Source organism: Mustelus asterias, chromosome 29 (genome assembly GCF_964213995.1).
Source record: "Mustelus asterias chromosome 29, sMusAst1.hap1.1, whole genome shotgun sequence".
Lineage (NCBI taxonomy): Eukaryota > Metazoa > Chordata > Chondrichthyes > Carcharhiniformes > Triakidae > Mustelus > Mustelus asterias.
Genome location: NC_135829.1, coordinates 8,794,679 through 8,818,241, shown reverse-complemented (window position 1 = coordinate 8,818,241; position 23,563 = coordinate 8,794,679). Strand labels below are relative to the sequence as shown.

Here is a 23,563-nt window from a genome sequence, read left to right as displayed (position 1 = left end):
TGGATTTCCAACACCTGAGCTATTTCACTTTTGCGAAGGTGTCACTTCTGTTGCTGCTTCCAGACCAGTGTAAGCAACATAGAATCCCGACAGTGCAGGAGGAGGCCATTCAGCCCATCACGTTTGCGTCGACTATCCAACGAGAATCTCCAACCTATTCTCGTAACCCCATGCATTCACCATGGCCAAACCACCTAACCTGCACACCTTTGGACATTAAGAGGCAATTTAGCATGGCCAATCCACCCAACCTGCACATCTTTGGGCACTAAAGGACAAGGCATATGGGCAGCATGGCGGCACAGTGATTAGCACTGCTGCCTCACAGTGCCAGGGACCCAGGTTTGATTCCCGACTTGGATCACTGTCTGTGTGGAGTTTGCACATTCTCCCCGTGTCTGCGTGGGTTTCCTCTGGGTGTTCCAATTTCCTCCCACAATCCGAAAGACGTGCTGGTTAGGGTGCATTGTCCATACTAAATTCTCCCTCAGTGTACCCGAACAGGCACCGGAGTGTGGCGACTAGAGGATTTTCACAGTAACTTCATTGCTGTGTTAATGTAAGCCTACTTGCGACACCAATAAATAAACTTTAGAAACAATTTAGCACGGCCAATGCACCTAACCCGCACATCTTTGGAGTGTGGGAGTAAACTGGAGCACCCGGAGGAAACCCACACAGACATGGGGAGAATGTGCAAACTCCACACAGACAGTGACCTGAGGCCGGAATCCCTGGCGCTGTCAGGCAGCAGTGCTAAGCATGCTGTCTTCCCCTCATCCAGCTGTGGTCCAGATGGCACTGGAACCTGAGCCGGCTCACACAGGAAGATCCGTAGTCGACAGTGGCCCCAAAACCAAAAGGCATTTCTTGAACGTCAAGTCCTCCTTACCTTAAACAGGTGGATGCCTCCCCTGTAGCTTTGGTGCACTCATACTCCAACGTGACCACATGATTCTCAGCGCAAGTTTCACTAATGAGAAACAGGATGGGAACATTAGGCAATGCAGATGGACTGTCAACACCAGATTCAGCACTCACACGCATTGTGGTTTTTAGTGTGAGCCAATTGTTTAAGCCAACCTCTTCTATGAGGCGCCCAGTGGGGGGGCATTTTAATGCCTTGAAGGGGGCTATATAAACACAACTTCTTGTTGTTGGGACATTTGTTAGAAATTGACAATTATCCTGCGGCCACTTAAGGCGTAAAAGGCTACATTTTTGCTCCACATTACAAGTTCACCGCAAACTTTACAAGTTCACCAAGTGTGAAGTCATAACAGATCCATTTGCAACAGATATTCCGAGGAAGTTTCAGAATCTAGATTTCCAGAGCTGTTTTTTTTTAAAAGAGCTTCTTTGGGGGTTACAACCTGGGGAAAAAAAAGTTTTCCCAGTGGAATCAGTGAATGATACAAATGCTGCTCGCTACACCTGAGCAAATGTGAGTGTTTGGGCGGTACGGTGGCACAGTGGTTAGCACTGCTGCCTCACAGTGCCAGGGACCTGGGTTCAATTCCCGGCTTGGGTCACCGTCTGTGTGGAGTTTGCACGTTCTCCCCGTGCCTGCGTGGGTTTCCTCCGGGTGCTCCGGTTTCCTCCCACAGTCCAAAGATGTGCGGGCTAGGTGGATTAGCCATGCTAAATTGCCCCTTTGTGTCAGGGGGACTAGCAGGATAAATAGGTGGAGTTATGGGGATAGGGGCTGAGTGGGATTGTGGTGGGTGCAGATGGGCCGAATGGCCTCCTTCTGCACTGTAGAGAGTCTACGATTCTATGTTGACACAGGGAGAGCTCTGAGTGTGCACTCACTGGCTCTTTCCAGGAATAACAGTGGACAATTTGGGGAAATAGACTTCAAATTGGATGGGTTCCTCCTGCCCTGATGTGGAGATGCCGGCGTTGGACTGGGGTAAGCACAGTAACAAGTCTCACAACACCAGGTTAAAGTCCAACAGATTTATTTGGTAGCACAAGCCACAAGCTTTCAGAGCGCTGCTCCTTCTCCTGTCATGATGTGGAAATGCGGCGTTGGACTGGGGTAAACACAGTAAGGAGTCACCAGGTTAAAGTCCAACAAGTTTATTTGGTAGCAAATTTGTGGCGTTTGCTACCAAATAAACCTGTTGGACTTTAACCTGGTGTTGTTAGACCCCTTACTGGGATTCAATGTGACCATAGTGGGGTGGCGAGATGTTACGAAAGCTGATACTTACAACAATGGTGTAACTCCCTCCATTTCGTCTCAAGTCAAAGTAAAATCCGCTGCAATCGCAATTTTAACGTATCCCACTGCTCTGATGAGCGGTGTCTTTTCGTTACATGAATTAACCCTTACCTTTCCCGTTCTGCTTTGGAGACAGAGGAGAAACGGGTTGAGGAAAGCAGGGTGAAGGCGAGAATTATCCCAACAGACTCCCCGGAATGCATGTTCCTCTTGCCAAGTTACAATGAAACCGCACGAAGTCTTGTTGTCTGGGGAAAGTGACAGTCTTCGGAATTGTTCCTTCCTGATTTCCTGCGGAATTCCTTTCGGGAGAGTTTTGTTTTAACAAAATAAAGAAATCTTATTTGTTAAGCTGAGGGAAGAGTGGAGAAGAAAAGAGTTGGGGTTCTGCGACTCACACCAGTCTCATCTCTCTCTCTCACACACACACACACTCTCAGAGCAACGTGGAAACACCGACAGACGAGGAGGAGGAGGGCTTGGGAGGAGGAAATGTTGGCTTTGAGCCTTGACTCAGTCTCCCAGTCCCAGGAAGCGTACAGCAGCACAGTTAACACACACACACAAGCCATCTCCCCTACCCAGCACCTCATTGGAAATCCTTGGCAGACAATTACTATGATGTGGAGATGCCGGCGTTGGACTGGGGTAAACTGGGATAAACAGACAATTACTATCCAAAGCAGACACACATCACATCAGATGTGGATTGGGGTCAGAGAGAACCGAACACAACCCAGAGCAGAACCCTGAAGGAATCGAATCCACTCTGGATAACCTAAAGTTTATTTTATTAGTAGGCTTGCATTAACACTGCAAGGAATTTACTGTGAAAATCCCCGAGTAGCCACACTCCGGCATCTGTTCGGATACACTGAGGGAGAATTTAAAGTTTATTTATTAGTGTCACAAGTAGGCTTACATTAACACCGCAATGAAGTTACTGTGAAAATCCCCTAGTCGCCACACTCCGGCGCCTGTTCGGATACACTGAGGGAGAATTTAGCACGGCCAATGCACCTAATCAGCACATCTTCGGACTGTGGGAGGAAACCGGAGCATCCGGAGGAAACCCACGCAGACATGGGGAGAATGTGCAAACTCCACACAGACAGTGACCCAAGCCGGGAATTGAACCCACTGTGCCACCGTACTGCCCACAAGATATTTAACAACACAGCTAAAATATAACAGTGGCACAGTGGTTAGCACTGCTGCCTCACAGCGCTAGGGACACGAGTTTGATTCCCCGCTTGGGTCACTGTCTGTGTGGAGTTTGCACATTCTCCCCGTGTCTGCATGGGTTTCCTCCGGGTGCTCCGATTTCCTCCCACAGTCCAAAAGATAAAGTTTATTTATTAGTGTCACAAGTAGGCTTACATTAACACTGCAATGAAGTTACTGTGAAAATCCCCTAGTCGCCACACTGCCGCGCCTGTTCGGGTACACTGAGGAAGAATTTAGCACGGTCAATGTACCTAACCAGCATGTCTTTCAGGCTGAGGGAGGAAACCAGAGCTCCCAGAGGAAACCCACGCAGACATGGGGAGAACATGCAGACTCCACACAGACAGTCCCAAACTGGGAATCAAACCCAGGTCCCTGGTGCTGGGAGGCAGCGGTGCTAACCACCGTGCTACTGTGCCATCCTGGAGATTGCAATAGGATAAATAATTATTTCCCGGCATTGAAAAATGATCCAGGAGGAAAATTCATCAGCTACAAACCAGCTGGAGAATTTAGAGTTATAGAGTGCAGAAAAGGCCCTTCGACCCATCGAGTCTGCACCAACAACATCTTGAAGGATCCTTCCTGGATGTATCACAGCTTGGTATGGCTCCTGCTCTGACCAAGACCGCAAGAAACTACAAAGGGTTGTGAACGTAGCCCAGTCCATCACACAGACCAGCCTCCATCTACACTTCCCACTGCCTCCGAAAAGCAGCCAGCATAATCACGCACCCCGGACATGCTCTCTTCCATCTCCTTCCATCGGGAAAAAGTTACAAAAGTCTGAGATCACATACCAACCGACTCAGGAACAGCTTCTTCCCTTCTGCCATCAGACTTTTGAATGGAACTACCATACATTAAGCTGATCTTTCTCTACACCCCAGCTCTGAGTGTAACACTGTATTCCTCACCCTTTCCTTTCCTTCTCCCCCTTGCACTCTATGAACGGTATGCTTTATCTGTATAGTGCGCGAGAAACAATGCTTTTCACTGCATCCCAATACACGTGACAATAATAGATCAAATCAAATCAAAAAAAATCTACCACTAAAGGCGCGCTAATTCCATTTTCCTGCATTTGCCCATATCCTTGAATGTTATAATATTTCAAGTGATAATCCAAATATTTTTTAATGGTTGTAAGGGTTTCCCGCCTCCACTACCTCCCCAGGCAGCGCATTCCAGATTCCCACCACCCTCTGAGTGAAAAATGTGCCCGAATGTTTTCCAATATTTTCATCCCTGGGGGTCTTGTTGCGATCAACTTCAATTCTCAAAGTCTGCTTTGCAACAAACAGCCCCTTAAACCCAGACTCAGTATAAATCCTCCGTCAATAAACTGCTCCCACTTTGAAATCAATCAGATATTTTATCCCCATTATTTAAAGTCTCCCCACACGGTGGCACAGTGGTTAGCACTGCTGCCTCACAGCGCCAGGTACCCGGGTTTGATTCCCGGCTTGGGTTACTGCCTGTGTAGAGTCTGTACATTCTCCCCGTGTCTGCGTGGGTTTCCTCCGGGTGCTCCGGTTTCCTCCCACAGTCCGAAAGACATGCGGGTTAGTTGCATTGGCCATGCTAAATTCTCCCTCAGTGTACCCAAACAGGCGCCGGAGTGTGGCGACTAGGGGATTTTCACAGTAACTTCATCGCAGTGTTAATGTAAGCCTACTTGTGATACTAATAAATAAACTTTTAAAAAATTATGGAAGGGACACCTGTGTCCCTTTGAGGGGAACACAGCAGATTGAGGGTCACCAGGTCGGGGGTGCGGGGGGTGGGGGGGGGGGGTGGGGGGGTGGGGGGGTTGCTGGGGGGGAACAACTGGTGACTCAGAGTTGGGAATTACCCCAGTCTAGGTGCCCCTCAATCTGCGTGTTGCTCATACAGAGACAGTCACTACACTGCCAAACGCCCTCCGCGCCTGCACCCCCCCTCCCCCCACCTGCCCCCTCCCCATGGCACTGAGAGCCTTGGCTGCAGTTGACCAGGTCAAAAGTTAGGAGAGCAGTGATTCTCAAAAAACAAGTTCTTTGCATTTATATAGCACCCGCTGGGCCTCTCAATGAAGTACTTTTTGAAGTGTAGTCATTATTGTAAATGTGGGAATGTGACCAGACCTCGCTATCACCTATCACTGCACGTTCCCTAAGGAAACAATTATATATCTAACTAGAATCTCTGCCCCTCCTCAGGCCTGTAAAGATCAAAGCCTGGAATCTGAAACACAAACTGAAAATGTTGGAAAATCTCTGACAGCATCTGTGGAGAGAGAATAGAGCTAACGTTTGGAGAGGGGATGACCCTTCATCAGAGCTATTGAGGTCTTTAAGTAAAGTAAAAAGTAAAGTAAAGTTTATTTATTAGTCACAATTAAGGCTTACATTAACACAGCAATGAAGTTACTGTGAAATTCCCCTAGTCGCCACACTCTGGCACCTGTTCGGGTCAATGCACCTAACCAGCACATCTTTCAGACTGTGGGAGGAAACTGGAGCACCCGGAGGAAACCCACGCAGACACCGTGCAGGTTAGATGGATTAGCCAGGCTAAATTGCCCCTTAGTGTCTAAAGATGCATAGGTTAGATTAATCTAGCCATGGTAAATGTATGGGTTCACAGGGATAGGGCAGGGGAGATGGCCTGGGTAAGATGCTGTGTCAGTGAGTCGGTGTAGACTCAGATGGGCCAAATGGCCTCTTCTGCACTGTAGGGATTCTATGATTCTATAAAATATTCTTTGCAGGTCGTGTCCACCAGAAGCATACCACCTCAATGTCATACTTCTCCCTTTACCCTCACACCCAGACCCAGTCCGTCAAACACAGCTCACCTTCCTTACTGGGGCCTTAGGTGATGTCATTGTTGGGAGGAGCAAAACAAAAGTGTGCTGGTCAGGTGACAAGGATTGTTTTTTGGTGCAGTGTTAGAACCATAGCTGAAATAAATCTCCCTTCTCTGTTTTTATTTTGAACGTTTTACCAGTTAGCTGAAAGCACATCTTGTTTGTCACCCGGCAGAAAATAATCTGTGTTTGGGTGTTTTTGGGGAGCTGATATCACTATAAACTTCTCTGAATTTTCAAGATCATTTGAAATCTGCATTCATAGAATCATAGAAACCCTACTGTGCTGAAAGAGGCCATCTGGCCCATCGAGTCTGTACCGATCACAATCCCACCCAGGCCCTACACCCATATCCCTACACATTTACCCGCTAATCCCTCTAACCTACACATCTCAGGACACTCAGGGGCAATTTTAGCATGGCCAATCAACCTAACCCGCACATCTTTGGACTGTGGGAGGAAACCGGAGCACCCGGAGGAAACCCACGCAGACACGAGGAGAATGTGCAAACTCCACGCAGACAGTGACCCAAGCTGGGGATTGAACCCAGGTCGCTGGAGCTGTGAAGCAGCAGTGCTAACCACTGTGCTATCGTGCCGCCCATAGCTGTATTCAACCCAGGGAACCTGATCCCAGCGTCAAGTGAGCATTAGTCTGTGCTGTGTTAAACCTGGGAAAAGAACAAAGAACAAAGAAGGGGATAGATAGAGTGAACGTTCAAAGACTATTTCCTCGGGTGGATGGAGCTATTACAAGGGGGCGTAACTATAGGGTTCATGGTGGGAGATATAGGAAGGATATCAGAGGTAGGTTCTTTACACAGAGTGGTTGGGGTGTGGAATGGACTGCCTGCAGTGATAGTGGAGTCAGACACTTTAGGAACATTTAAGCGGTTATTGGATAGGCACATGGAGCACACCAGGATGATAGGGAGTGGGATAGCTTGATCTTGGTTTCAGATAAAGCTCGGCACAACATCGTGGGCCGAAGGGCCTGTTCTGTGCTGTACTGTTCTATGTTCTATGTTCTATGTAACAAACATCAAAGAAAATGACAGCACAGGAGCAGGCCCTCTGGCCCTCCAAGCCTGCGCTGACCATGCTGCCCGGCTGAACAAAAAAACCCCCTACCCTTCCGGGGACCATATCCCTCTATTCCCATCCTATTCATGTATTTGTCAAGACGCCCCTTAAAAGTCACTATCGTATCTGCTTCCACTACCTCACCCGGCAACGTGTTCCAGGCACCTACTACTCTCTGTGTAAAAAATTGCCTCGTACATCTCCTTTAAACCTTGCCCCTTGCACCTTAAACCTGCATCCCCTTTTCCGCCCTGGGGAAAAGGTTCTGGCTATCCACTCTGTCCATGCCCCTCATAATCTTGTGGACTTCTATCAGGTCGCCCCTCAACCTCCGTCGCTCCAGTGAGAGCAAACCAAGTTTCTCCAACCTCTCCTCATAGCTAATGCCCTCCATACCAAGCAACATCCTGGTAAATCTAAAGATATTTTGTTGTCTACAGGTATTGGTTTTAATTGAAACACATTAGTGATATTCATTAAGAGTTGTACATTATAGTTTATTTCTTGTGTGTTACTGATAAAAGTTCTTGTTAATTTTCCTACTATACATTTTCTCTTTGGAGCGGAGGAGGTTGAGAGGAGACCTGATAGAGGTTTATAAGATGATGAGGGGGATAGATAGAGTGAACGTTCAAAGACTATTTCCTCGGGTGAATGGAGCGGTAACTAGGGGGCATAACTATAGGGTTCATGGTGGGAGATATAGGAAGGATATCCGAGGTGGGTTTTTTACTCAGAGAGTGGTTGGGGTGTGGAATGGACTGCCTGCAGGGATAGTGGAGTCAGAAACTTTAGGAACATTTAAGAAGCTATTGGATAGGCACATGGAGCACACCAGGATGATAGGGAGTGGGATAGCTTGATCTGGGTTTCAAACAAAGCTCGGCACAACATCGTGGGCCGAAGGGCCTGTGCTGTACTGTTCTATGTTCTATGTACATGTTAACTATATTCTTAAATAAACTTTGTTTGATAAAAGCTCCCTAGTGGGTCTTTTGAATCATACCTGAAGTGGAACATCCCATGCTTTATCTGAGACAAATTCAAAATGCAAAACTTGTGGTTCATGCAGGCGTCATAAAACACTTCAGAGTTTCTGACCTGAACCATAACAAGTGAAATGTGAAGCTGTGTTTAAAACCTGCTTGGATGTGTTTGGGAGGTCCATTAAATATCCTGGGCACCAAAAGAGAAAATGCTGGAAAATCTCAGCAGGTCTGGCAACATCTGTAAGGAGAGAAAAGAGCTGACGTTTCGGGTCCAGACGACCCTTTGTCAAAGCTATAAGGCAGAGAAAGTGGGAGGTATTTATACTGCAGGGGGAGGGAATGAAAGATGAGACATAGCCACAGAAACCCAGGGGAAAGGCAGCTAACGGCAGCCCATAGAGAGAATAGAAGGTGTGAATGGCCAAATGGCAGAGAAGCTGAAATTGGATAGTAAGCTGTGACAGATGGAGATGTGGGGGGAGAGGGGAGATGGGTGGGAGAGAGGCAAAATTAAGAAAAAGGGGGTAGCAAAGGGGGAGAAAAGATAAGGAAAAAGGGGTTAAAATAGGGTGAAAGAGTGGGGGGGAAGAAAAATGAAGAATGACAATAAAGAAATAAAAGGTAGAGAACAGTTAAAAACTAAATAAGATGAAAACAAAGGGGTCGAGGTGGGGTAGAGCGAATCATCTGAAGTTGTTGAATTCGATGTTGAGACCGGAAGGCTCTAATGTGCCTATCCGGAAGATGGGGGAGATTAGTTAAGAAAGCCCACCAACATCTCAACTTACTCAGAAGACTAAGGAAATTTGGCATGTCAGGTACGACTCTCACCAACTTTTACAGATGCGCCATAGAAAGCATTCTTTCTGGATGTATCACAGCTTGGTATGGCTCCTGCTCTGCCCAAGACTGCAAGGATCTACAAAAGGTCGTGAATGTAGCCCAATTCATCACGTAAACCAGCCTCCCATCCATTGACTCTGTCTACACTTCCCACTGCCTCGGCAAAAGCAGCCAGCATAATTAAGGACCCCACGCACCCCGGACATTCTCTCTTCCACCTTCTTCCATCGGGAAAAAGATACAAACGTACCAACCGACTCAAGAACAGCTTCTTCCCTGCTGCCATCAGACTTTTGAATGGACCTACCTTGCATTAAGTTGATTTTTCTCTACAGCCTAGCTATGACTGTAACACTACATTCTGCATCCTCTTGTTTCCTTCTCTATGAATGGTATGCTTTGTCTGTATAGCGCGCAAGAAACAATACTTTTCACTGTATACTAATACATGTGACAATAATAAATCAAATCAAATCAAATCAAAATCAAATCAAACCACGGGTAAGATGGGTATAGAGGGATGTGGGCCAAACGCGGACAATTGGTACTAGCTTAGGGGTTAAAAAAAGGGGCCGCGTGGACAAGTTGGGCCGAAGGGCCTGTTTCCATGCTGTAATCCTCTATGACTCTAAGGTGCTGTCCCTCCAGTCCTGGGCACTTTATCAGTTCCTGCAAAAATTGCTTAATCCGTTGAAAAAGTGCAACATCCCCGGAATAATTACAGCTTGCCACCTGGGAGCAGAGCTCTGCGAACGGTTTACCATTGCAAGATTCTGAAGAATTTCATTAAGGGCCGAGGGCTAAGGTTGCGGCAGCGGGAATTAGAACGGTGGGTGGGGAGGGTTTAACGTCGCTTTGAAGGTGGACAGTGCAAACCGCAATCCGCCAGGTTTGGCCAAATTGGTGTTGAAAACCCTATCAGAAGGGAATAGCACAAAGCTGTTGATTGTGATCTGCCTTTGAAAGGGTAGATAACAACCGCAGTGAAATGACTTTCAGTCCGTAACCCCAGCAAGCCCTCCAGCAGAAAGGAAAAACTACTAACACCTTGTAACATAATCCCTTGACGCTGAAAAGTCCCAAAGTGAAGGCGACTGGGATAAATCTCGAGGAGACATTCCCACTAAAACTGCGAAGGGGGATACTCTGGCCTCTCCTGACAGGGGACCACACAAGTAGAATCAGAATGCTCACTCAGTCCAGGCAGCTGGATAACTCATTATTAGTTGCAATCCTTTGTCAGCCAGGACACTGCTTGAGATTTCCAGATTCCGCAGCATTTTGCTCCGTTCGGAACTTGGTCGTGGCTTGAGACTCCCAGGAGCACAGCAGAAGTAATTCTGGGCGGCACCGTGGTTGGCACTGCTGCCCCACAGCGCCAGGGACCCAGGTTCAATTCCGGCCTTGGGTCACTGTCTGTGCAGAGTCTGTACGTTCTCCCCGTGTCTGCATGGGTTTCCTCCGGGTGCTCCGGTTTCCTCCCCTTCCCCCAAAGATGTGTGGGTTAGATGGATTGGCCATGCTAAATTGCCCCTTAGTGTCCCAAGATGTGCAGGTTAGGTGAATTGGCCGTGTTAAATTGCCCCTTAGTGTCCCAGGATGTGCAGGTTAGGTAGATTGGCCATGGTAAATTGCCCCTTTGTGTCCAAAGATGTGCAGATTAGATGAATTGGACATGCCAAATGCCCCATAGTGCCAAGGGAATTAGCAGGGTAAATGTGTGGGGTTATAGTGATAGGGTCTGGATGGGATTGTGGTCGGTGCAGATTCGATGGGCCAAATGGACTCCTTCTGCACTGTAGGGATTCTATGATTCTATGGTGATCCTGTTTAAATCAGAGAATCCCTACAGTGCAGAAGGAGGCCATTCTGCCCATCGAGTCTGCACCGACAACAATCCCACCCAGGCCCTATCCCTGTAACCCCACACATTTACCCTAGCTAGTCCCCCGGACACTAAGGGTCAATTTAGCATGGCCAATCACCCTAACCCGCACATCTTTGGACTGTGGGAGGAAACCGGAGCACCCGGAGGAAACCCACGCAGACACAGGGAGAATGTGCAAACTCCACACGGACAGTGACCCAAGGCCGGAATTGAATCCGGGTCCTTGCCGTCGTGAGGCAACAGTGCTAACCACTGTACCACCGCGCCAGCATGATCCCTGAAGGGCAGCACGGTGGCACAGTGGTCAGCACTGCTGCCTCACAGCACCAGGGACCCGGGTTCGATTCCCGGCCTTGGGTCACTGCCTGTGTGGAGTTTGCACGTTCTCCCTCGTGTCTGCGTGGGTTTCCTCCGGGTGCTCCGGTTTCCTCCCACAGTCCGAAAGACGTGCTGGTTAGGCGCATTGGCCGTGCTAAATTCTCCCTCAGTGTACCCGAACAGCTGCCGGAGCGTGGCGACTGGGGGATTTTCACAGTGACTTCATTGCAGTGTTAATGTAAGCCTTACTTGTGACACAAATAACTAAGCTTAAAAACTTAAGACGTCAAACACCCCGCTGACTTCTGGAAACCCCTTGCCTGTGAGAGACCAAAATGGAGCAGGTTCTTTCGGGAAGATACCAAACACATGGAGGGACTTTGTCAGGGGATGAAACCCAGGCCTCGAAGAGACCGCACACACTCCAAAGAGCTCAGGTACCTGACCCTTCAAGCCCCACAGGCGGAAGGTTCTGCAGATCGCTTTGTTGGGCTTATCAACCATCATTTGAACCCACTGAACCCGAGTGGAAATAAATCGCCCCCGATTCTGAAGGACTGCCTACCGAGAGGGTGGGCAAATCTGAAGTTGATGGATTCAAGTTCCCATTGCACTAGGAGCACACATTCTAGCCTCACACTTACACTTAACCTTCCACTTATTCTAGCCAGTGCAGCGCATAGGGAGTGCTGTACTGTTGGTGGTGCAGTCTTTCAGATGGAACATTAACATGAATCTCTATCTGCCAATTCAGGGGGATGGTGGAGAAGCTCTGGCACTGTTCCATGAAGAACAGTCGAGTTCCCCCTTGTTTTCTGCTCAACATTTCTCCCTTTGTCAGACGTAGATTATATCTACATTGGCGGCACGGTGGCACGGTGGTTAGCACTGCTGCCTCACTGCACCAGGGACCCAGGTTCGATTCCCGGCTCGGGTCACCGTCTGTGTGGAGTTTGCACATTCTCCCCGTATCTGCGCTGGTTTCCTACGGGTGCCCGGTTTCCTTCCACAGTCCAAAAATATGCGGGTTAGGTGGATTGGCCATGCTAAATTGTTCCATAGTGTCAGGGGGGCTAGCTAAGATAAATGTATGGGGTTATGGGGATAGGTCCTGGGTGGGATTGTGGTCGGTGCAGACCCATTGGGCCGAATGGCCTCTTTCTGTACTATATGATTCTATGATCTACATTTGACTTTGGGTAACAATGCCTGGCATTGTGAGGGATAGCACGGTGCCACAGTGGTTAGCACTGCTGCCTCACAGCTCCAAGGCCTGGGTTTGATTCCTGGTGTGGCTCACTGTCTGTGTGGAGATTACATGTTCTCCCTGTGTCTGCGTGAGTTTCCTCCGGGTGCTCTGGTTTCCTCCCACAATCCAAAGATATGCGGGTTAGGTGTATTGGCCATGCTAAATTGCCCCTTAGTGTCCCGGGATGAGTAGGTTAGAGGAATTAGTGGGGCAAATTTGTGGGGTTACGGTGATACGGCCTGGGTGAGATTGTTGTCAGCACAGAAACAATGGGCCAAATGGCCTCCCTCTGCACTGAAGAGATTGTATGATCTATGATCCTCGCTTGTGGGACCTTGCTTGTGCAAGTTGTCTGTTGGAGGTGCCGACATAGCAATAGTGACAGTTGCTATGAAGTGCTTCGGGACATCCACAAAGGCTTGTTAAAGCACTTTAAGTGTCATGTAACAGTAAGTGTCATACAAACAAGGCCTTCTCATTCAATTCTGGATAATGGTCCTGAAGGCATTGAAGAAACCAGCTGCACATAGTTGAGTGAGCATGTCACAGTGTCATCTGAAAAAGAAAGGAACGCTTGCATTTATATAGCAGTTGGCTTATTGGTCAATGGGGTATGATTCTCGCTTAGGCCGTGCTTAGATTGCAAGAGGTCCTGGGTTCAAATCCCGGGCGAGCCCAATGTTCTTTGGGGTGTCACGGTGGCAAAGTGGTTAGCACTGCTGCCTCACAGTGCCAGGGACCTGTCTCTCTCTATCACTTCCAAAACAGCAACTCTCAGACAGCAGAATGTCCAACCCCACTGATGGGAATCAAGAGACGCTACTTTCTCTCCCAACTTCAAAACAGCATCTGAAAAACTAAGCTGGAATTCTTTTTTAAAAAAAGCTGTCCCCAGTCATATGAGCTGACCTGTCAATTAATTCAATCAAGCTCAACTCTGCAATCCCAGGGGAACATTAAAACTACAGAACACTGCATTAGTTCAGATTGAATGATGTCAATTATACTGCTGCAGTAACAATAGGGGACACCAGCTACAGACAACACGGCTCCGACAAAATGCCAGAGACTGCTCGAAATATCCTGCAGATCAAAATACATTTCTTAAAGGCACAGTATCGTCACACTCTACACAGTGTGAAACTTTGTTGCTGGCCAAAAGGTGATGGGCAAGTCATAAGTTAAAGTTTATTTACTAGTCATAAGTAGACTTACATTAACACTGCAATGAAGTTACTGTGGAAATCCCCTAGTCGCCACACTCCGGCACCTGTTCGGGTACACTGAGGGAGAACCTAGCATGGCCAATGCACCTTCGGACCTACCATATATGAAGTTGATCTTTCTCTTTACCCTATTTGTAACTGTAACACTATATTCTGCACCCTCTCCTTTCCTTCTCCCCTATGTACTCTATGAACAGTATGCTTTGACTGTATAGTGCGCAAGAAACAATACTTTTCACTGTATCCAAATACACGTGACAATAATAAATCAAATCAAATACGAGGACCGTGTTTTAGTTTTATTTATTAGTGTCACAAATAGGTTGACATTAACACTGCGATGAATAGAACCCGGCGCTGTGAGGCAGCAGCACTAACCATTGTACCACCCTGCCGCCCTTTGATATAGACGGTAGGATGAGGTGGCTGTGATTCATGTTTTAAGTAGATTCTCTTCCCCCTTTTTTGAGGATTATTCAGTTTCAGTCTCTAGGGTAATACCATTGACGTAGTGTGGATTCTAGCCAGTATAGTTCCGCAGTAAATTCCCAAAAATGTACTTTCTTCACAAAATATCTAGAAGAACATTATGAAACAGTCATGACAGAAGGTGAAATATCCAAGTTTTCTACATCAATTACTCTGAGATGCTTCAATACAACTGTGATGCATGTAATATTTACTGTATACCTTCAATGTGAGTCAATCAGCCCATGGGACTTCTACACAATTCCCGTCCACTCATTGCACTTTAGAAATCAATAGAAATCATAGAAACCCTACAGTGCAGAAGGAGGCCATTCGGCCCATCGAGTCTGCACCGACCACAATCCCACCCAGGCCCTACACCCACATATTTACCCACTAATCCCTCTAACCTACGCATCCCAGGACTCTAAGGGGCAATTTTTTTTAAACCTGGCCAATCAACCTAACCCGCACATCTTTGGACTGTGGGAGGAAACCGGAGCACCTGGAGGAAACCCACGCAGACACGAGGAGAATGTGCAAACTCCACACAGACAGTGACCCGAGCCGGGAATCGAACCCAGGACCCTGGAGCTGTGAAGCAGCAGTGCTAACCACTGTGCTACCGTGCCGCCCAGGCTGAAAGGCTTTGGGATCATAGAATTCCTACAGTGCAGAAGGAGGCCATTTGGTCCATCAACTCTGCGCCAACCACAATCCCACCCAGGCCCTATCCCCAAAATCCCACACATTTACCCTGCAAATCCCCTGTCACTAGGGTCATTTAGCATGGCCAATCAACCTAACCCCGCACATCTTTGGACTGTGGGAGGAAACCGGAGCACCCGGAGGAAACCCACGTGGGAAGAATGTGCAAACTACGCACAGTCAGTGCCCGAGGCTGGAATTGAACCCGGGTCCCGGGCGCTGTGAGGCAGCAGTGCTAACCACTGTGCCACCGCAGACAGCAGGGATCAAGGATGTGTTGTGCAATTATACAGGGCCTTGGTATGGCCACACCTAGAACATTGTGTGCAGTTTTGGTCTCCTTTTCTGAGGAAGGATGTTCTTGCTCTCAAGAGAGTGCAGTGAAGGTTTACCAGGCTGATTCCAGGGATGGTGGGACTGATGCATGAGGAGAGATTGACTGGGTTAGGATTGTTTTCGCTGGAGTTGAGACAAATGAGGGGTGATCTCTTAGAGACTTATTAAATTCTAACAGGACTAGACAGGGTGGATGCAGGAAGGATGTTCCCGATGGTGGGGGGAGTCCAGAACCAGGAGTCACAGTCTGAGGATTCGGGGTAGACCATTTAGGACAGAGATAAGGAGACATTTCTTCGCCCAAAGAGTAGTGAGCCTGTGGAATTCATTACCTCTGCAACTAGTTGATGCCAAAACATTGAATGTATTCAAGAGGCGGCTGGATATAGCACTTGGGGTGAATGGGATCAAAGGTTATGGGGAGAAAGCAGGATTAGGCTATTGAGTTGGACGATCAGCCATGATCGTGATGAATGGCGGAGCAGGCGCGAAGGGCCAAATGGCCTCCTTCTCCTCCTCTCTTCTATGCTTCTATGACCTTTCCCTATTGTACCTCTGTGCCAGTAGGCCCCGAGCCTTAGTGCGTCCCTCAGCACTTGGGATGTGCCAGTCTGCAACACTGGATCAGGGATAACTCCTTGCACCGGGAAGACGAACACATCTCGGCAGATCAAAGAGCGTCCTTGGCCAAGTTGACGATCCTCCGGCAACGGTTGACATTTGTCCCGGTGTCCCTACCCCCCCCCCCCCCCCCCCTACCCCCACCCCCCACCGGGCCCCCTGAGGAAAACCCCTAGAGCACAGAGCCCTGTGTCGCATAACTGAGATCGGGATGAACCTCAACAGGAATGAAACGACTGCCTCTCTCCCCAGACCTTCAGCAGTACGTCAGCTGACAATGATTGATGAAGAGGTCACATTCATCATTAAGAGAACAACAGTCGCTGGCAGCGAGTTAGAAGGCAGTAGCTCACTCTTTAGGGTTGCTCTGACAATTGTAAACCACTTGGGCTTTGCTCTCACCAGTTTTACAACGTTGTCAGAATCTTTCAATTGAATTATGCTTTATGGACTCCACGCTGGTAATTCCCCACAGAACGACTTCACAATTTTTGGCTGCCCATTCAGTATCTTTGTAACGAGAATATCTACCATCCTTTCAGAATTTTTCTCGTCTTATTTCCCTTTATTTAGTTTGTTTTACAAAGCGCTCTTCACCCTCTGTTCACTCTCTCCTTCTGTCTCTCAGTTTCACCTTCCATCCAATTGGTTGTATCTGGCAGCGGTTTAGTGGTGGGCCACAACTGAAGCTTGAGAGAAGAACCCAGCGAATGTGCTGCAGATCCTGTCTTCCCCAATGGCTAAACACATTGAAGGCTATATATCACATAGTTAGGTTCATTAACAATATTGTCACGTCACAACTTAGGGGGGGCACGGTGGCACAGCGGTTAGCACTGCTGCCTCACAGCGCCAGGGACCCGGGTTCGATCCGGCCCTGGGTCGCTGTCTGTGTGGAGTTTGCACGTTCTCCCTGTGTCTGCGTGGGTTTCCTCCGGGTGCTCTGATTCCCTCCCACAGTCCAAAGGTGTGTGGGTTAGATGCATTGGCCATGCTAAGTTGCCCCTTAGTGTCCAAAGATGTGCGGGTTAGGTGGATTGGCCATGCTAAATTGCCACTTAGTGTCCAGAGATGTGCAGGTTAAGTTGATTGGCCATGCTAAATTGCCCCTTAGTGTCCAAAGATGTATGGGTTAGGTGTATTGGCCATGCTAAATTGCCCCTTAGTGTCCAAAGATGTGCGGGTTAGGTGGATTGGCCATGCTAAATTGCCACTTAGTGTCCAGAGATGTGCAGGTTAAGTTGATTGGCCATGCTAAATTGCCCCTTAGTGTCCAAAGATGTATGGGTTAGGTGTATTGGCCATGCTAAATTGCCCCTTAGTGTCCAAAGATGTGCGGGTTAGGTGGATTGGCTATGCTAAATTGCCCCTTAGTGTCCAAAGATGTGTGGGTTAGGTTGATTTGCCATGCTAAATTGCCCCTTAGTGTCCAAAGATATGCGGGTTAGGTGGATTGGCCATGCTAAATTGCCCCTTAGTGTCCAAAGATGTGCGGGTTAGGTGGATTGGCCATGCTAAATTGCCACTTAGTGTCCAGAGATGTGCAGGTTAAGTTGATTGGCCATGCTAAATTGAAACTTGGTGTCCAAAGATGTGTAGTTTAGGGGGATTAGTGGGATAAAAAATTGGGTTTACAGGGTAAATCTGGGCATGAGTTGGTGCAGACCTAATGGGCTGAATGGCCTATTTCCGCACTGTAGGGATTCTATGAATCTATGATTCTAAATTGGTGCGACATGCAACAGAAGCCTGAGGTCACATACCAACCGACTCACGAACAGCTTCTTCCCTGCTGCCATCAGACTTTTGAATGGACTTACCTTGCATTAAGTTGATCTTTCTCTACACCCTAGCTATGTCTGTAACACTACATTCTGCACTCTCTCATTTCCTTCTCCATGAACGGTATGCTTTGTCTGTATAGCGCACAAGAAATAATACTTTTCACTGTATACCAATACAGATGACAATAATTAATCAAATCAAATCAAATCAAGGAAAAGCCCATAAATTTCATTGATGTTTTGAGATATCCTCAGACACCACAGGTAATCCTTAGGCCTACAATACAATTGGTTCTGAAATACCAAACGTCATAAGTCAGAACTGATTTTCCAATCGTGACAATGGTATAAATGGGAGATTTGTTCCTGTTCCTGTTCCTGTTCCAAAGTCGGGAATCACTCATGGAGTACCCGGCCTTGTTAAATGCTCTCAACTCTGACCTTGTCAAGTCGCTGAGGTGACCGTCAACATCTCTGCAAGCATTAACGCAAGTTAATCCTCCTCCCACAATCCAAAGATGTGCGGGTTAGGTTGATTGGCTATGCTAAATTGCCCCTTAGTGTCCCGGCATGTGTAGGTTAGGGAGCGGATTAGTGGGGTAAATACGTAGGGTTACGGGGATAGGGTCTGGGTGGTATGTTCTGCTGGAGGATCAGTGCAGATTCAATGGACCGAATGACCCGCACATCTTTGGACTGTGGGAGGAAGCTGGAGCACCCGGAGGAAACCCACGCAGACACGGGGAGAGAGTGCAAACTCCACATAGACAGTGACCCAAGTCGGGAATCGAACCCGGGTCCCTGGCGCTGTGAGGCAGCAGTGCTAACCACTGTGCCACCGTGCCGCCCAGTAATATCAATTAGAAAGGGCACCTGGACGTCTCCGGAGGTGGGGGGGCTGGCATGGACAAGATGGGCCTCCTTCGGTGCTGTAACCTTTCAACGGTTCTGTGGTGACTCTGGGCCAATCCTGGAAGGTCGGCAACCCTCAGTCTGACTGAACACTGGGTGTTAGCAGCAATTGACAATTCCTAATCTGACCAGTAGGTGCCAGTGCGATCCAGAGATTGGGGACTGGTGCCATGTTCTGTAGAAGTCAGCAAGATTGACAGTGTGTGAGAGAGAAACCTTTAGTTCAACCTCTGAGAACAGTTTTACAGACTCGTTACAATCCCAGCTCGATAGACCGTAGCTTTTATTTTTAGTTCAGAGATGTCGATGAACAGAGTCACAGGATTGCTGATGAACTTTTAACAATAGAATAAAACATTTATTCAGCAAGCAAAGATTAATTAAAATACACTACTCCTTTACCCCAGCTATGCCTTGACATATGGGGGTTGGTTTACCTCAGTGAGTGGCTGACTGGTTTGTGATGCAGAGCAATGCCAACAGCGTGGGTTCAATTCCCGGGGAGGCGATGGCCTAGTGTTACTATTGCTAGACTATTAGCTTAAAGTGTATTTATCTTAGAAACCCTACAGCACAGAAAGAGGCCATTCGGCCCATCGAGTCTGCACCGACCACAATCCCACCCAGGCCCTACCCCCACATCCACCCACTAATCCCTCTAACCTACGCATCCCGGGACACTAAGGGGCAATTTTAGCATGGCCAATCAACCTAACCCGCACGTCTTGGGACTGTGGGAGGAAACCGGAGCACCCGGAGGAAACCCACGCAGACACGAGGAGAATGTGCAAACTCCACACAGACGGTAACCCAAGCCGGGAATCGAACCCAGGTCCCTGGAGCTGTGAAGCAGCAGTGCTAACCACTGTGCTACCGTGCCGCCCTATTAGTGTCACGAGTAGGCTTACATTAACACTGCAATGAAGTTACCTTGAAAATACCCTAGTCGTCACACTCTAGCACCTGTTCGGGTACACTGAAGGGTGACATGGTGACACAATGGTTAGCACTGCTGCCTCACAGCACCAGGGACCCGGGTTCAATTCCCAGCTTGGGTCACTGTCTGTGCGGAGTCTGTACATTCTCCCCGTCTGCGTGGGTTTCCTCCGGGTGCTCCGATTTCCTCCCACACTCCGAAAGACGTGCTGGTTGGGTGCATTGGCCATGCTAAATTCTCCCTCAGTGTACCCGAACAGACGCTGCAGTGTGGCGACTAGGGGATTTTCACAGTAACTTCATTGCAGTGTTAATGTAAACCTACTTGCGACACTCATAAATAAACATTAAAAACTGGGGGAGAATTTAGCACGGCCAATGCACCTAACCGGCACATCTTTCGGACTGTGGGAGGGAACCGGAGCACCCGGACGAAACCCACGCAGACAACATGCAGACTCTGCAAAGACAGTGACGCGAGGCTGGAATTGAACCGGGGTCCCTGGTGCTGTGAGGCAGCAGTGCTAACCACTGTGCCGCCCAGAACATGTAGATTACAACATACATATAAAAGTGCATGTTGCCACAGCAACTCAGACACCCGGGGTGAACAGTAACGCACCACCACACAGTCATCATTCTGTTTGTTGTACACACAGCAGAGTGGAAAATGGTCTGGTCAAGACCTGTGACATGAGAAATAGAAGTGTAAGAGGAGGAAGGAAAAAACCCACTTCTTTAAATAGGCTTTGATATTCTGCTGGAGACAAAAACAATTGTTATATTAACCGTATCTTACCCGGGTTCAATACAAACTCAATACATTTTGTGCTTCTTTTTATAACCCGTGCACTTTCAGAAAATCAGATGCTTTGGGGTGTTCTTGGCCAATATACTGGGATTCTTTTCCCTGGAGCGTAGGACATTTACAGAATATCAACTTTACAAAGTAGGCTTTGACAAAATGATGTTATTAAACTAGAAAGGGTGCAAAAAAGATTTACTAATATGCCACCGGGATTTGATGGTTTGAGTTATAAGGAGAGGCTGGATAGACTGGGACTTTTTTCCCTGGAGCGTAGGAGACTTAGGGGTGATCTATAAAATAATGAGGGGCATAGATCAGCGAGATAGTCAACATCTTTTCCCAATGGTAGGGGAGTCTAAAACTAGAGGGCATAGGTTTAAGCTGAGAGGGGAGAGATACAAAAGGGTCCAGAGGCGCAATTCTTTCACAGAGGGTGGTGAGTGTCTGGAACGAGCTGCCAGAGGTAGTAGTAGAGGCGGGTACAATTTTGTCTTTTAAAAAGCATTTAGGCAGTTACATGGGTAAGATGATGGAATTCACCACCCCAAAGTTCAGTGAGTAAATTTAAAGTAAAGTTTATTTATTAGTCACAAGTTAGGCTTACATTAACACTGCAATTAAGTTACTGTGAAATTCCCCTAGCCCCCACATTACGGCACCTGTTCGGGTCAATGCGCATAACCAGCACGTCTTTCAGACTGTGGGAGGAAACTGGAGCACCCGGAGGAAACCCATGCAGACACGGGGAGAACGTGCAAACTCCACACAGACAGCGACCCAAGCCAAGAATTGAACCCATGTCCCTGGTACTGTGAGGCAGCAGTCCTAACCGCTGTGCCGTCCCTATTTCAGGAGGAGCTAGGCAGATTTTTAATTGGTAATGGGTTGAAGGGTTATGGGGAGAAGGCAGGAAAATGGGGATGAGGAACATATCAGCCATGATCGAATGGCGGAGCAGACTTGATGGGCTGAATGGCCTAATTCTGCTCCTATATCTCATGAACTTAGGAACTTTTGGTTATAGAGGGATATGGGCCAAACACAGGCAATTGGGACTAGCTTAGTGGTTAAAATAAAAAGGGCAGCATGGACAGGTTGGGCCGAAGGGCCTGTTTCCATGCTGTAGACCTCTATGACTCTATGACGATCATTGTGATTCTAATATCTGTTGGTATTATTAGTTGCGGTTCAGTGGGTGGCTCACTCAGCAAGTTGTGGGTTCAAATGCCACTCTAGAGATTGAGCACCAACCCTACACTGATTGAGGGGGCACTGCACTGCCAGGGGGTGCCCTCTATTTGTTGAGTTATTAAATTAAGGCACCCGTCTGACCTCTTCAATGTGTTCACAAAGCAGCCAAACATTATCAATGTGTGATTCCTTTCAACACACACCATGGCACTATTTTGAAGAGTAGGGGAATTCTCCCCAGTTATAGCACCAGGAGTAGGCCATTCAGCCCTTCGCGCGTGCTCCGCCATTCATTGTGACCATGCCTGATCATCAAATTCAATATCCTGATCCCTCCCATATCCCTTGATCCCTTCAGCCCCAAGAGCTTTATCTAATTTCTTCTTGAAATCACACAACATTTTGGCCTCAACTACTTTCTGTGGCAGTGAATTCCACACATTCACCACCCTCTGGGTGAAGAAATTTCTCCTCACCTCAGTTCTAATCTTATCCTCAAACTATGACTCCCTAGTTCTGGACTCCCCCCACCATCGGGAACATTCTTTCTGAATCTACCCTGTCTAACCCTGTTAGAATTTTATAAATTTCTATGAGATCCCCTCTCACTCCTCTGAACTCCAGTGAATATAGAAATCATAGAAACCCTACAGTGCAGAAGGAGGCCATTCGGCCCATCGAGTCTGCACCGACCACAATCCCACCCCACATATTTACCCGCTAATCCCTCTAACCTACGCATCCCAGGACTCTGAGGGGCAATTTTTGACCTGGCCAATCAACCTAACCCGCACATCTTTGGACTGTGGGAGGAAACCGGAGCACCCGGAGGAAACCCACGCAGACACAGGGAGAATGTGCAAACTCCACACAGTGACCCGAGCCGGGAATCGAACCCGGGACGCTGGAGCTGTGAAGCAGCAGTGCTAACCACTGTGCTACCGTGCCGCCCTATAATCCTAACCAACTTTGTCTCTCCTTATATGACAGACCTGCCATCCCAGGAATCAGCCTGGTAAATCTTCGCTGCACTCCCCCTATAGCAAGGACATCCTTCCTCAGATAAGGACACCAAAACTGCACACAATACTCCAGGTGTGGTCTCACCAACGCCCTATACAATTGCAGCAAAACATCCCTATCCCTACACTCAAATCCTCTTGTTATGAAGGCCAACATACCATTTGCCTTCTTTACTGCCTGCTGTACCTGCACGCTTACTTTCAGCGACTGATGCACGAGGACACCAAGGTCTCACTGAGTATCCGCCTCTCTCAATTTACACCCATTCAAGTAATAATCTGCTTTCCTATTATTGCTACCAATGTGGATAACTTCACACTTATCCACATCATACCGCATCTGCCATGGATATGCCCACTCACTCAGCCTGTTCAAATCATACTAAGCATCTCTGCAACCTCCTTACAGCTTATCCCCCTATAAGGCCATAAGACATAGGAGCAGAATTAGGCCACTCGGCCCATTGAGTCTGCTCCACCATTCAATCATGGCTGATATTTTGCTCATCCCCATTCTCCTGCCTTTTCCGCATAACCCCTGATCCCCTTATTAATCAAGAACCTATCTATCTTTGTCTTAAAGGCACTCAATGACCTGGCCTCCACAGCCTTCTGCGGCAAAGAGTTCCACAGATTCATCACTCTCTGGCTGAAGAAATTCCTCCTCATCTCTGTTTTAAAGGATCGTCCCCTTAGCCTGAGGTTGTGCCCTCTGGTTCTAGTTTTTCCTACTAGTGAAAACATCCTCTCCACGTCCACTCGATCCAGGCTCGCAGTATCCTGTAAGTTTCAATAAGATACCCTCTCATCCTTCTAAACTCCAACGAGTACAGACCCAGAGTCCTCAACTTTGTATCATCTACAAATTTGGAG

The 23,563-nt window shown here is 47.9% G+C and overlaps 1 protein-coding gene across 1 annotated transcript in view; it reads right to left on the bottom strand.

Annotated features, from left to right (window-relative positions):
• LOC144480528 (collagen and calcium-binding EGF domain-containing protein 1-like) overlaps positions 1 to 2,663 on the bottom strand; it is a 152,284-nt gene extending 149,621 nt beyond the window's left edge. The window contains exons 1-2 of the mRNA XM_078200092.1: positions 2,339 to 2,663; positions 893 to 973 (exon numbers count right to left, since the gene is read on the bottom strand). Coding sequence (XP_078056218.1) covers positions 893 to 973; positions 2,339 to 2,430 — 173 coding nt within the window. The 5' untranslated portion in view covers positions 2,431 to 2,663. The remainder of the gene's footprint in view (positions 1 to 892; positions 974 to 2,338) is intronic.
• Between the last annotated feature and the right edge of the window lie 20,900 nt (positions 2,664 to 23,563).